General features: G+C 44.6%; 2 protein-coding genes across 5 annotated transcripts in view; one reads left to right on the top strand and one right to left on the bottom strand.

The window, feature by feature from the left end:
* The window catches only part of LOC119164059 (uncharacterized), a 236,684-nt gene that overhangs the window by 128,503 nt on the left and 92,387 nt on the right, over positions 1–15,794 (bottom strand). The gene's annotated exons all lie outside the window — the stretch shown is intronic.
* The window catches only part of LOC119164058 (venom metalloproteinase antarease-like TtrivMP_A), a 28,514-nt gene that overhangs the window by 8,602 nt on the left and 4,118 nt on the right, over positions 1–15,794 (top strand). Inside the window, exons 4-11 of the mRNA XM_037416166.2 lie at positions 1,779–1,920; positions 4,269–4,426; positions 5,588–5,659; positions 7,011–7,147; positions 8,151–8,200; positions 8,539–8,647; positions 11,592–11,762; positions 15,628–15,763. Coding sequence (XP_037272063.2) covers positions 1,779–1,920; positions 4,269–4,426; positions 5,588–5,659; positions 7,011–7,147; positions 8,151–8,200; positions 8,539–8,647; positions 11,592–11,762; positions 15,628–15,763 — 975 coding nt within the window. The remainder of the gene's footprint in view (positions 1–1,778; positions 1,921–4,268; positions 4,427–5,587; positions 5,660–7,010; positions 7,148–8,150; positions 8,201–8,538; positions 8,648–11,591; positions 11,763–15,627; positions 15,764–15,794) is intronic.

The following is a 15,794-nucleotide window of genomic DNA, read 5'->3' as shown; positions in this document are numbered from 1 at the left end:
TAATTTTTTTTAACGCACTTTTTTTAGCAGAAAAGAACTGAATTCTCCACTTCATTATGTTATTGTCAACTCAGAAAAAGGTCACAAGGGCGACAGTCGGATGCTCCGTAGGTTAAGTATTCAGTCTAAAATATTGCTGTCATAACTTGACGACGAAAAGAGACCTTTAGCACTTCATAGAGCGGTCGCTTCAACTTGTCACATCATAGATTGCCTGCACAGTTTTCTGACGAGCTCACCAAGACCGCCATTTCGTGAACCATCACGACGAATTACAAATTACCTCCTATTTCTGTCCTTTATACCCCAGTGGAAAAATTTAACGATGTTGTGTCTTGTGACTAAATTACCTACGTTCGGGATTTAATAGTGCATTCAATTTTCATAGTGATATTTATCGACTTATATACCTTTCACTACTTAAGCGTTTATTTATCCACTCTCAGACGTTCCATGAGAGACATGCAGTATAATTAAATAAACAGAGAAGTTCAGAGCCCTTTTACTACAGTTAAAATAGAAGCAAGTAGAGCCAGTGATTGCAGCGATGGCTTCACGTGGGTTTCGGGACCATTAGCGATTCTTTGCGCGCTGGCGCTTTGGTGTTTTTATTCTTCCAAGCGAATGACTAGTGTACGTTCCATCGCGAGTCTAAAGGGCAAGTACTGATAACAGCACCTGCGCGATCTCTGCCTCACGAGACGAAGGGGGTACACTAATGGATGGGTAAGGCCACCGCCGAGCTTCGGGGGTTCGGGGGGGGGGGGGGGGGGGCTCGTGGCAAGTGCGGCGGATATACGGAAGCGATTAGAACTTGTTAAGGGCGGCGTAAATTGGGCGTTCTGTCTAATACGCCGCCTTTTCAGCGAACTAAGTCCGCCAGAACTTGGACATACACTGCTTCTGGATAAAAATAGAAGGTATTCAACGCTTGAGCTTCGCCTTGAAGTGATGTAGACTGTGTTAGCGCAATCTGGCCTCGTACGCATCGCCTTCTCAACTGATACCCCGCTTCGGTCATCGGTGCATGCTTCAACCGAGCCGTAATGAAACGAACGACCGTGCGAGTGATATCGGACATTTCATAGTTATAGCATTGAATGCGTATTGCAAGCACAGTTGTTAACTGCCCGCTACGACATTGTTACTTCTTTTGCGAATCAGTGAAGGCCAACTACGCTTGCGTAGAGCAACACACGAACCTGCGCAGCTATTCCCTTTGTTGATTGTTCTACTGCTAATGACCAAATGTGTCTGAGCGTTCTGTAATGGGTAGGGCTTTAAAACACCCACGTGCTGCTCAGTTCGCATCTTTTGACACCCGGCATGATTCGACGCTTCCACCACGCAATTTGTGATGCTTTAAGAAAACCTCTTGACCACATGACATTCATATAGCGTTTTTTCTTTCTTCAAATCAGTTTCAACAAAACTTGTAGCTCTGTGTCAGAACCCTTGCTTGTCACACAGGCGGTCTGGGTTCGATGCTTACTCGGACCTGGAAACCTTTATTATATATTTTATTCACATTTCTCAATTTTTCGATCACTGACAGTGGTTTTTTGGTCACAACTAACTACACCCATGCCAATGCCGGAATTTTGATGAAACAATCTCTAATGCTATCGCGTTCAATGGTGCCATTGCTAAGTGTTCATGACTTGGAGCAAACGCCAAAAAGTTCTAGAAACATTGCTTAGAACAGTGTATGCAGTTCAATGTTGTCCCCGGAAGGAAAGACTGATTTCGTTCCTGAAATTCGAATGCACAAAACGCAGGAAGGTGTCGTTGGACCACGGCACAGGATTTCACCGGCACCGGAAATGGAAAGGTCAGAGGAAGGTCACGTTGCTCACGTGATACACGAAATCGACGAGCAGCCAAACGACATGTTCGATGGCCTAGTTGCTAACAAAACGGGTAAGGACGCAATTGCAGCCTACTTGCTTTATGACTGCTCACAACATGACCATACTGCACTGAAAGGAGAAATGCAGTGTCGTAGATAACACAGAATTTTCCTGGTTTAAAACAAAAAGTAATGCAAAATACATGCAAACCATCAAACACAAAGGCTGGTACGGCATTTTTCTACTCATTAGACAGAAGTTCGTTTTCACGTACAAATCTTAACTGGGCTCTCAATTAGATGAGCAGTGGAATTTTTACAGCGAAAGCAGTACACGACTAGGAGAAGCAGAAAACTGTTCGGCATCGGTATCACGAGCGGCCTCAATTGGCTGTGCCGTTAGTTAAGTCGTTCTCAGCGTCATACCTAAGCACGCACACCATTGGCTGCATTGTGTGTGACGTCATCCACTCCGTCGCAGCCAGGGCGCCGAGCACGCGTACGTTCTGGTGAAACCTTCCACATGGGTAAGCCATGGACAACTCTAGAAGAAAGCCGACAGTGGAAACGTAAGAGAGCTCGTATTTGCCGGGGCGATGGTGCAATCCGGGCACAAAAACAGGTCCGGGAGGACGAGTACCTGAAGGAATTGCGTACTGATAATTCGGCAGCCTTTTAAGCCATGCTAAATCGCGAACGGGCATGCAAGCGTCTGCGGGGGAGGATCCTGCAAACAATGGCGCCGAGTTAACTCGCGAGGTCAAACGCTTGCAACAATGCCGAGCCGAACATACGCCGTTGCAGGCACGACAGCATCAACGTGATGATTTTGGGAGGGAAGTTATGAAGCGTGGAAGTTTGGGCAAGTTGGTAGGACATAACTGAATGCAGGAACAGCGCAACCTAGATGTAGTTACTTCGTAACTACGGAAGCAGAAAAACAAGGACATAAAAGAGCGCTCTTTTCTGTCCTTGTTTTTTCGCTTCCGTAGTTACGAAGTAACTACTTCTAGGTTGCGCTGTTCCTGCATTCAGATTTTGGGAGCTCGTTCACCACGACAAACACCCGCTTCCGGCGGAAGTTTCTCCACAGGCAGTTTAGCTTCAGATGCGACGTCTATGACCGCCTGTGGTTAGAGAACAACCACTGTTATTAACGCATTGCCAAACTCATTTAACCGCTCATTGCACTCCTCCATCACCGTGATCATGTGAAGCACAATGTGGGGCATGTGAAATAGGTACTGTGGGGAAACCAAGTCAAACGTGTATGACCTCGTTAAGAAGCATGAACATGTAATCAGTAATTCTTAAAGGCTTTAGGGCAGCGTCGGGTTGAACCGACTGCTAAACACTTGGGCCGCACTTGTCAGCTTTCGCTGGTTAATTATTTGTACGGAGTGCTTGGGCGGTGATTTTCTAACGATTTTCAGTGAAGCTCTATTGACTTCCTGATCTATTTTATAAGGAGTTTTTCCTATTGTTGTGAGCATGTTGTTATAAGTAGATCGACTGGATGTTGCAGCTATATTCTATTACTAAGTATACCTAAGATGATAATACCTAAGAAGTAATAATCAGTCCACCTGCCTAAACCAATGAAAGAATCATATATAGACTGCGTACTGTAGTGAAGCCCAATTAATCTACCGGTCATTTTTATTAGCCTCCCTGTCACGATTATACACAAACATTTTACTAACTTTCACAACATGTCATGCGTTACGTAATAGCTGCCACTTTCCAACAACAACAAAATGTTCTTGTGGTGAAACAGCTAAACACGAAGCAGTAAACCATTATATCGGGCCAGTTGGTATGAACACATCGTAGAAAGCGCACAACTTCACAACTTTTACACAGGAACACGAAACACGCACTTGTGCCTCGTGTTCCTGATGTAGAAGTTGTACCTCGTGTTTCTGATGTAAAAGTTGCGCGCTTCACACCAAGACAAAACAGTAGTCATCCTCCGAAAATGATGGCATTATGCCCCAAAACGATGTATTTTTTTCACCATGCATGTAACTGCATTGTACTATAGTACAAAGAACAAAGGCTATATATAGCGTATATATGGCGCTATATATAGAGTGCAAAAGAACACACGCTATATATAGCGTTTGTTCTTTTCCCTTCCATTGTACAATTTTCTTCGTTTTTTTTCCTAGATGCAGTTCCTTTTTATGTTTTATGGATAGTGAATTTTCTCTTACTCAATGCCCTTCGGAGCCTGTAGGGTACTAAGAATAAATAAATAAATTTTTTATTTTTTGGTAAAAAAGAGAAACAAACACATTAAAAATCTTTCCGTGACAACAAATGCATGTTTCTTAGCATTGGTCATTTAGTAAAATATTAGGTATTCTCTGTTGTCATGACATTTATAGTGGATTGTTCTTGCATGTCCCTTTTTCAGACAAAGCCTCGCTGCTCGCAGAAAGACAGTACAACTATTACCGAACGGTTCCAGCGGAAGTCACTGTAGAGCTGTTTGTAATCTCGGATAAGATCCATCAGCAGCGTTTCACACAGACCCAACGCTTGCTCAGCTACATGTGCGTCATGGTTAACAGCGTGAGTTGCATCAAACTGCTAATCATCTTGATTATTTAGTCGCACGAGCACCGAGTGACTCACGTTTAAGTTATACGCAATTGCGGTCCAGCACTAACTTCCAATATTCCGAAAATTCAGGAAAAAAGTATTCCAAAAAAATTAAACTGGCAGTAATCCATGGTTTTAGTCGAAGTTAAGAGTTATACTGGATACATACGACACTGGAGCATCACTAATGATAGGAGGTAATTGCCAGATCGATCAATTAAATTTGAACGAACCAGGTGCCACAGCGGTCCTAGCCGGCGGCTTCTCATGGCGACTAGGACCGCTGCGCCACCTGTTGGAACAGGCCTCAACCACGCACCTCTTTCTATGTGGCCTCTGAGATACAGTTCCACGGAGCCACAAAGGGCAAAGTTAACCCATGCCACACAAGCGCGAAGTGCGAGTACGACTACCAGAACACGAAGTCAAGGATTAGAGTGAATTTTTATTGTTACATTGGCCATACTCCCACCGTTTCACTGTGCCCAGTGGCCGCACCGTTCGCCACGTCATCTGGTATGCCGTCAGAGCAGGAGCCAGTGAAACCATGCTGCAACCATGTTTCCAGTTGGAAGCTGCAGCGTTGTGTGTGCATGTTTTACTCGGTCCACGCTTAGTTGCGCTGTCCGAACTCACAGGAGATGCCGGCGTTGCATCGTATGTATAGAAAGGGTGGTTCAGTGAGATCTGCCTGTAGATATGCAAAGTGAGTTGGAGAGACTGAAAGAAGCCATGCTTCGTCACCGGAACGAAGAGGAGGTAGCCAGTTGAGAAGACAGATGAGAGACGAGTGGCACACATAGAGAAGTGTGACCGCACAAATAACCAAGCTAAATAAAATAACCATGCCTCTCGCTACTCACACTCAGCCATAACTGAGCTACATCACAATTTTTTTTTACAAAGGGTGTATGAATTGTAGATTACATTAGCTAAAAAGCAATCTTGTTTTCTAAACACAATTGCGGGGTGCAATGACCGACGTTAGAAATGGCACGCACAGGGGTAAACTCATATTTGCACACGACACTGCTGATGCTTAAGGTGCTGCGTCCCAGATAAGCTGAAAACGTGTGCGACATGTTTACACTCAGATCTTTATAAAGCATTCAAACATGTTTCTTATTTCAGGCCAACTTGCGCCTCCAAGACACGAGTGCCCCAAGGATAAAACTTCTTCTGGTCGGACTCGAGAGAGTTCATGTGAGTGTCATCTATTTGTACGAATTGCCGCTATAAAATCAAGTTCCCTCCTATGAAGGCCACAGCTTGACAGAGCACCGGCGCCTTGATCACTATGTTCGAAGTGTGAGTGCTAATTATGGGGCTCTTCATTGCGCTATCTCCTCAAGCAGAAAGTATAGAGAGGCAGAGAAGGTGCTATGAAGGTTACACGAACAAAAATCAAGCAACTCAGGCAAGTTGTCGCTTCGATAGATGGATGCATCTGTCTTGTCATCCTTGGCGTGTTAGTTTGTAGCGGGTTAGTCTCATCATGGTTCATGTCGCTTAGTTCGTTTCACTGCCCGTAAAATTATTAAATTATATATGTACACTCGTGCAAAATAAGTGTAGCTTGAACAATGAATTTACGTGAACTCCCGTTAACTGCTTTGTTACGGAAACAGCGCAGCTGCAGTAACAATATTAGAATGCTACGTTCAGACCTTCAGGCGCGACCGAAGAGCTCTCTGTGGCGGCTTCTCACGAGAGGAAAATCGAGGTGAACAGTTAAAACGAACGCATTTTCTTGGCTGCAGTTAAAGCGAACACGTTTTCTTGGCTGAGTTGACCAAAGCGCGCACCCAAATCGCCTCCGAAAGAAAGCCGTGTCCGGAAACCACGTGATCTCTTGCACTGTAACTGACAACCACCTGAGAAGCTATTCGCAGTAGCGGTATAAAAGGGTGAATCACCGCTTTAGACATTTCAGCCCTCCGTCATCACAAACCCTCGCAGGAGGAACATTTTAGTGTTCTTATCTCAAAAGAATAATGGCACACGTGCTACTTTTTCCATTTGTTATGTTACCGCCCCACTACAATGTCACAGTTGCCAAGCGCAACGCGCGCCCGAATGCCTAGGTACTATCAGATAATTGTAAAACCTTCTGATGAGATGACGTTCTCAATTCGAACATTGGAGTTTTGAAACTTACGCGGCTGCTAGCGATAACGCTGGGATCTTCGATGGCACATGTATAAAAGCCAATGAGCTTGACCCCTTGTCTGTTTCATTGACCCCTTGTCTGTTTCAATGACCCCTTGTCTATTTCATTGACCCCTTGTCTATTTCATTGAGCCCTTGTCTGTTTCATTGACCCCTTGTCTGTTTCACAGTTCCCGACGCTATTCCCGCAGATATCAGTGTATAGCGTGCATCTTTGCTGTAATTTGACTCTGGGTTTCCAGACACGATTTCAACCAATTAAAGAGTGATCTTGAAGCCGACTGTGGCCCTCGTTCACGTCATGACCAGTGACAATGTTCTAAGTGATGCTGTGTTTCATTTGTACAACAATTCAACTGACTAAGTTGCGATCATATTTTACCAGAATGCATGGAACGAACCATACCTGAAAGGAGATGACAAGTACATGGACGACACGGCGACCATCACCAATCTAGTCGAGCACATCAAGACGAGAAAACATCTATATGGCGATCCTGATGCGGTGTACTTAGCTACAGGGTAAGGATGCTTTGTGTATCTTTGTTGTTCGCAGTCGGTTTGCCGGGAAATTTTTTAAAAAGATGAACAATCTTTATTAGGTCCATCGCAACGCGCTTCAGCACGTTGCAGGCCGACCTGACGTCGGAACAGATGCGAAGCAATTGTTTGCCAGATTTTTCTTCAAGGCCAGTAAATGTCACGAGAATGTTTTTGATGTCTTTATTTAAGCACATCGAGTAATTTCCGCGCAAGAATGACTTAAACAAAACGTAAAATGCCGTAGTGAGATATTAAAAGAAAAATGAAGTCATTTGATTCATTGTTGACTACCCTAAAGTGTGCACGCTTGCTCTCAGAATGGACAGAGCACCTCCAATTCACCAGCAACAGCTGTTGGCGGTGCTCTCTCACGTCTCCTCGTGAGATTGTGTTCTTGTCATGCCTTCAAATCACTTATGAACGTACTCCAACTAGACCAAAATTAGGTTATCGAAAGCTGACAGTTTATGTCAAGTAAACATTCAAGGAAACACAGAAGGTTATATAACAAAATAAACAAGTGTGAATCTTCACCTTCACAATATACACCACACCTTAGACATATACATTATTTAACGTAATGAAGCCAAACATGTCCTCACCTGATGCAAAAACATTGTAATCATATTTGATATTTAGTAGCAATTTGGTACCAATAGGCCTACCATAGGTTATGAATATAACATTTGGATACGTACAAGTCTACACGGTAACAAAGTCCGGCTTGTTATAGTAGGGTAACGTGTTGACGCTATGTATGAGCGTTATGTGGAGTATGAAGTTGCATAAGGTTAATTTCGTTTGTCTGATTTTAAAGGATATCTCTTAATTTCGCATTATAATTTTTCGCATTAGGTTTCACTGTAATAAATGATTTGCATTAGCCGTTGTATGAGTTGCCTCAACAAAGTAATGCTCACAGCAGTTTTTTTTTCGGTATGCCGAGGAGCATTAGTCAACATGATTTTTTTTTCTATTTCAGGCGTGACATGTATGCAATGGATAGTGGTGCACCAGATACTCGGCGTAAAGGTAGCGTTTACTTGTTTTTAGGGACCTACTCGGAAATTTACGTGGTTTTCCTAAAAAAAATATTCGGAACAGTCAAAGGTATTTTGCATGGAATATGGTGAACATGTGTTAAAAATCAAAACATTTTTGGGACGAAGAGGTGTACTTGAGTGGGATCCTTTGTAGACAAACTACAATGTCGAACGTGCTTCCTGCAGAAAGAACGAACTGAACACCAAGCTTGTTATCTTACTGTATGTTTCGAGAATCACACGCGTGTCGTGATTGGGATTCCTCAGTATACTTAGTCATGCTTGAAGGAAACTTGCCGCTGCGAAGTGACACGTTACTTTTTTCAGGACTGGCCTTTGTCGCTGGGGTGTGCACCGAGCTGTTCGTGGCTATTGGTGAAGACAACGCCGGCTCCTACGATGGGATGCACGCCCTGACGCACGAAGTGGCGCATTTGTAAGGCTTTGAACATCAGCCTGTTCTCGCAGTGTTAGTGGGTACTGTACGTGTAATGTTGTGAAGTCTAAAAACACCACCCTGTTTTCGCAGTGTTAGTGGGTACTGTACGTGTAATGTTGTGGAGTCTAAAAACATCACCCTGTTTTCGCAATGTTAGTGGGTACTGTACGTGTAATGTTGTGGAGTCTAAAAACATCACCCTGTTTTCGCAATGTTAGTGGGTACTGTACGTGTAATGTTGTGAAGTCTAAAAACATCACCCTGTTTTCGCAATGTTAGTGGGTACTGTACGTGTAATGTTGTGGAGTCTAAAAACATCACCCTGTTTTCGCAATGTTAGTGGGTACTGTACGTGTAATGTGGTGAAGTCTAAAAACATCACCTTGTTCTCGCAATGTTAGTGGGTACTGTACGTGTAATGTTGTGGAGTCTAGAAACATCACCCTGTTTTCGCAATGTTAGTGGGTACTGTACGTGTAATGTTGTGAAGTCTAGAAACATCACCCTGTTCTCGCAATGTTAGTGGGTACTGTACGTGTAATGTTGTGGAGTCTAAAAACATCACCCTGTTTTCGCAATGTTAGTGGGTACTGTACGTGTAATGTTGTGAAGTCTAGAAACATCACCCTGTTTTCGCAATGTTAGTGGGTACTGTACGTGTAATGTTGTTGAGTCTAAAAACATCACCCTGTTTTCGCAATGTTAGTGGGTACTGTACGTGTAATGTTGTGAAGTCTAGAAACATCACCCTGTTTTCGCAATGTTAGTGGGTACTGTACGTGTAATGTTGTTGAGTCTAAAAACATCACCCTGTTTTCGCAATGTTAGTGGGTACTGTACGTGTAATGTTGTGAAGTCTAGAAACATCACCCTGTTCTCGCAATGTTAGTGGGTACTGTACGTGTAATGTTGTGAAGTCTAGAAACATCACCCTGTTTTCGCAATGTTAGTGGGTACTGTACGTGTAATGTTGTTGAGTCTAAAAACATCACCCTGTTTTCGCAATGTTAGTGGGTACTGTACGTGTAATGTTGTTGAGTCTAAAAACATCACCCTGTTTTCGCAATGTTAGTGGGTACTGTACGTGTAATGTTGTGGAGTCTAAAAACATCACCCTGTTTTCGCAATGTTAGTGGGTACTGTACGTGTAATGTTGTGAAGTCTAGAAACATCACCCTGTTCTCGCAATGTTAGTGGGTACTGTACGTGTAATGTTGTGGAGTCTAAAAACATCACCCTGTTTTCGCAATGTTAGTGGGTACTGTACGTGTAATGTTGTGAAGTCTCAAAACAACACCCTGTTCTCGCAATGTTAGTGGGTACTGTACGTGTAATGTTGTGAAGTCTAAAAACACCACCCTGTTCTCGCAATGTTAGTGGGTACTGCACGTGTAATGTTGTGAAGTCTCAAAACAACACCCTGTTCTCGCAATGTTAGTGGGTACTGTACGTGTAATGTTGTGAAGTCTCAAAACAACACCCTGTTCTCGCAATGTTAGTGGGTACTGTACGTGTAATGTTGTGAAGTCTAAAAACACCACCCTGTTCTCGCAATGTTAGTGGGTACTGCACGTGTAATGTTGTGAAGTCTCAAAACAACACCCTGTTCTCGCAATGTTAGTGGGTACTGCGCGTGTAATGTGGTGAAGTCTAAAAACAACACCCTGTTCTCGCAATGTTAGTGGGTACAGCACGTGTAATGTTTTGAAGTCTAAAAACACCACCCTGTTCTCGCAATGTTAGTGGGTACTGCACGTGTAATGTTGTGAAGTCTCAAAACAATACCCTGTTCTCGCAATGTTAGTGGGTACTGCACGTGTAATGTTTTGAAGTCTCAGAACAACAGCCTGTTCTCGCAATGTTATTGGGTACTGCACGTGTAATGTTTTGAAGTCTCAGAACAACAGCCTGTTCTCGCAATGTTATTGGGTACTGCACGTGTAATGTTTTGAAGTCTCAGAACAACAGCCTGTTCTCGCAATGTTAGTGGGTACTGCACGTGTAATGTTTTGAAGTCTCAGAACAACAGCCTGTTCTCGCAATGTTAGTGGGTACTGCACGTGTAATGTTTTGAAGTCTCAGAACAACAGCCTGTTCTCGCAATGTTAGTGGGTACTGCACGTGTAATGTTTTGAAGTCTCAGAACAACAGCCTGTTCTCGCAATGTTAGTGGGTACTGCACGTGTAATGTTTTGAAGTCTCAGAACAACAGCCTGTTCTCGCAATGTTAGTGGGTACTGCACGTGTAATGTTTTGAAGTCTCAAAACATCACCCTGTTCTCGCAATGTTAGTGGGTACTGCACGTGTAATGTTTTGAAGTCTCAAAACACCACCCTGTTCTCGCAATGTTAGTGGGTACTGCACGTGTAATGTTTTGAAGTCTCAAAACACCACCCTGTTCTCGCAATGTTAGTGGGTACTGCACGTGTAATGTGGTGAAATCTAAAAACAACACCCTGTTCTCGCAATGTTAGTGGGTACTGCACGTGTAATGTTTTGAAGTCTAAAATCGCGTTAAAGTAAATATTTTTTGCAGGAGCTCGAAGTTTTGCCGATAAGATTATGTGACATAATGAAAATCAGGTAATGAATACTATAAAAAATTATACTATAAATAGAATTTGCCAGGCATTCCGTGATGATCGACTCCGCGATGACAAACCGTGCTACAATACTCGCCTTCAGCTGCAGTAATTTAACCTCTATTATTTTTAATTTTGTTCCTTTTAAATACCATACCTAGAACAAGCAGAAATATTGCACTATAGAGGGATCATGCAGTGCTGCGACACCAGATTGTGCGGGCCTGTTTGTGTCAATGACTGGTGGACGTCGCGCAGTATGCCCTTGACAAGTCTTGTGCCACGTGCTCCGCTGTCCGCGTTTCATTTGATGCCGATAGTACATCCAATTACAGGAGCGTGTTGTGCTTCCTCGCAGATTGGGAGCCGCCCACGACGGGGACGCACCGAAGACCAACATCGTGCCGGGTCACCCTGGCGCGCTGGCGTGCCCGTTCAGCCAGGGATACATCATGAGTTACGTCAACACTGGACCCAACTACCACCGTTTCTCTACGTGCAGCGTAGTTCAAATTCGATACGTCATGAGGTGAATATAATTTACTTCCGCACGGGCAGGAACTGTTTTTAACTAGGATGGTAGCAGATTTGGATGCGGGATGGGGAAAAATTGACAGATAAGGCACAGGCCTATCCCGTCTCCAGCGTTGTTTGTTCGAAACCAAATACATTTTTTTGCCTTTCAGTGTGGTCGCTATTTTTAAGCGTGGTTAACTGTTGATTCCCTGAGTTGGTAACTCAGGCGTTGCAGCGAGTTGGTAACTTGGCGTTGCAGCGCGTAAACTAGTGACAGCATGGTGATAAGAACATGAAACAATGCACACACTATCAACTAAAAATTCATTGAAACATATATATATGTCTCGTTAAATGAACATGTGCTAAAAAAGCATGAGCGGACAAAGATTGTCTCAATGACGCGCTTCCAGAAAGTAACTTCTCGTCACTTTCTTTTCGCTTCGAGCATCAACCTTCGACGGAAGCGTCTTCTTTGGTAACTATACACGAGTGAGACACGTTGACCCAAGATAAGATTTGAGCCAGCTGCTTTTATGTAGACTGAAAATAGTCTTGACAGCTGTCAGCCGTCTTGTATAGATTGATTGATATCTGGGGTTTAACGTCCCAAAACCACTATATGATTATGAGAGGCGCCGTAGTGGAGGGCTCCGGAAATTTAGACCACCTGGGGTTCTTTAACGTGCACCCAAATCCGAGCACACGGGCCTACAACATTTCCGCCTCCATCGGAAATGCAGCCGCCACAGCCGGGATTTGAACCCGCGCCCTGCGGGTCAGCAGCCGAGTACCTTAGCCACTAGACCACCGCGGCGGGGCAGCCGTCTTGTATAGAGGTCGTAATTAGAGCGGCCAGTGACCTTACATAAGGGCTGAACCAGTTGAACGTTTACTAAGGCGACTTTGTGACATCGCGAAATAAACCCTTTTCGTTTCCTTAATAAGTAGCATATCGCCCTCTTCAGATAGGAGTCAGCCGACAAGTATATGATATATACATTGATTTTAACAGTTTTCGCGATTTAGCATCAACAAGCCAGCCCCATTGCAATGAACGACATGAGGACGAGTCGACGCCGCTTCCCAGAGTTTGCTAGTTCTGCGTTCTGCATGCTGGCTAAACGACATGAATCTCTGTGGGTGTCGCTGTAGACAATACGCTCATCGTTGCCCCGCGTGTAGATTGCAGATATGCCGCAAATGCGTCATAAAATGCTGTATCCCCGTGACGTCACACTGCCACAAAACGTCACAGAGAGCCGCCTCTTTCTATTTAAGATAGCGGTATTTAAAATGTAGATAGCGTTATTTAAAACGTATGATGCATTCACTGGCACCACCGTACTGCTGATGGCGTACTCGAAACCCATGCTGTTATTTAGAGCAACAATCCCAAAATGTTTCAAATTCATGTCCGTACACTCCTTCGCTTAAGTAATCAATTGAATGACCTCAATTACAGAGCTTACTGCCGCAAAAATAGATTACCGCAAAAATTTCTCGCGTTCTTCGAGAATGAGCGGAGTTATAGGATTTGTTGCGTAATTTACGCACATTCTTCCCACACGCCATAGTGGTCTAGTGAATATGGTGTTTGACTGCTGGCCCGAAGGCCACGGTATTGAATCCAGACCACGGCAGCCGCATTTCAATGGAGGTGAAAAGACCCGTGTGCTTAGGTTAGGTGCTAGTTAATAACATCAGATGGTCAGTATTGCCGGAGCCCTCCACTACGACGTCTCTCTAATCATACAATGATTTTCGTACGCAGAACTGCAAGAGTTCCTGTACTATAGCACCAGTACTGTAGCAGTACTGTAGCACCAGTAGGTATAACGGGCTCAAGTCATTCTAACATAAATGAGGAGGGGAAGCTTCCCAAGTTAGTTCTTTTTTTTAAAAGCCAATTTGTTCTAAAATAATAGTAACAAGGGTAAAACCTAGTGAGTGTGGCATGGAAGTGCAAACAATAAACCGATAAGCTTCTCAGGAAAGGGCAGGTCGACATGCAGCAGCAGTGTATTTCCCCAAGTTTACTGTTTGAAGTTCGTGCTCGTGTGCGCGTGCATGCGTGCGTGTGCGTACGTGCGTGTGTGCAAAATGCATCGCCATTCAATGCTGGAATGGGTGCACGTTAAAGAACCCCAGGTGGTCGAAATTTCCGGAGCCCTCCACTACGGCGTCTCTCATAATCATATAGTGGTTTTGGGACGTTAAACCCCACATATCAAATGAATGATGGAAAGTCCAAACAAAATGACGAGGTGGGATGCCAGCCAGTGACCTGGAGGATGAACTAAGCGTTGATGAGGGGCGTAACAGTAGCCTCTCAGAAGTCGGAGTCCATTTCCTCACCAGGAGCAGTGTAGCCAGGCACGGCGGGCTGTCGTTCTAACCGGAGATGCAACAGAAAACCTTGAGCAACCTGTTTGCCACTGCGAAGTTAGGCAAGGCACCAGTTGAAATAGTGGCATGCTTTTCAGTGGAAAATTAGCCATGGATAATTACTCGCTCAAGCGTTTCGGATGTCATGGTTCACGTAATTAGGAAAATGGAGCAGTGATGCTATCGTTATCGGTCACAGGGGTTTTCTCCACCTTTGTTGGCATAACTGCGACTATTATCGAGAGCATTCACGTAAAAATTGTTATAATAGACTACGATAGCAAGGAAGGTGACTCGAATAGGGAGGTGACCCCCCACCTTTCCTTCCCCCGACACTCCGAATCCCCAACCCTTTCAGCAATGAGAGACCTTATTCAGTCCCGCCCTACCAACTCAGCTTGCACTGATGGACAGGGGTCAGGATCTGCTGGATACATACGGGTCTTACAATTAGGGAACCACCCCGTCTGGTGCCTGCGCGCACTACCTACGATGTGAGGCCCAATAAATGTTGATTCATCATAAGCAGCAGCCTTTTTGCAACTGAGAACTTAGACAAGGCACCAGCTGAAATAGTGGCATGCTCTTCAAAAGAAAATGAGCCAGGGGTAATCACTCATGCAAGCGTTGCGGATACCATGGTTAATTGCGGATGCCAAAAAATGGAGCACTGATGCTATCGTTTGCGGTCGCAGGGGTTTACCCCACCTTTGTTGGCATAACTGCGACTATAATCGAGAGCATTCACGCAAAAATTATTATAGACTACGATAGCAAGGAAGGCGACTCAGAGTATAAAGCGATGGGGATGTCAGAGAGAGCTGCGCATTACAGACACCAACCGAAATAAATACGCACGAGATTTTGTTTTGTGTGCTTGGGTAGTGTTGAATCACTGTTGCACACACGTAAATGGGTCACAATGTGTTGCGTGTTTGGGCATTTATTGAAGTAGTGCTGTTCGTTCAAGCAAGGTGCGCCACACGTACACCTGATTGATTGATTTGCGAGGTTTAACGTCCCAAAACCACTATATGATTATGAGAGACACCGTAGTGGAGGGCCCTGGAAAGTTCGACCACCTGGGGTTCTTTAACGTGCGCCCAAATCTGAGCACATGGGCCTACGACATTTCCGCCTCCATCGGAAATGCAGCCGCCACAGCCGGGATTCGATCCCGCGACCTGCGGGTCAGCAGCCGAGTACCCTAGCCCCTAGGCCACCATGGCAAGGCAAAACAAACACCAGCTTCTTAGCCCGAACATTAAAGTGCATGAACTGCACATGCGCACTAAGTAGTGACAGCATCTTTGCGAAGATCTCCCAACATTTACATTTGCTTCACTGCCTTTCTCTTATACCTGGTGCCATAAAAGCATGGCCATTGGTTGCGTTGGAGACGTTAAGTGTGAGACTCGCACAATGTTGTACGTAATTTGGTACGTTAATTCTGGTAAAGCTGTACGCACGATTTTTTTACCGCTTATCAGGCTCCGAGGGCCGCTCTGCTGGCAGGTTAAATCCCAGGGACACAAGGTGGATGGCTACTACCCGGGCATGCTGGTCACGCCGCTCAACATTTGCAAATACAAATTCCCCCGAGAACAAAGCGTGGATGCGGACACGGTGAGTGGGCTCGTGTCTTGTCAATGTTTAC

The sequence above is a fragment of the Rhipicephalus microplus genome, chromosome 8, assembly GCF_043290135.1.
Source record: "Rhipicephalus microplus isolate Deutch F79 chromosome 8, USDA_Rmic, whole genome shotgun sequence".
Classification (NCBI taxonomy): Eukaryota; Metazoa; Arthropoda; class Arachnida; order Ixodida; family Ixodidae; genus Rhipicephalus; species Rhipicephalus microplus.
Note: the sequence above shows the minus strand (reverse complement) of the source record. Positions and strands in the feature narration are given on the sequence as shown.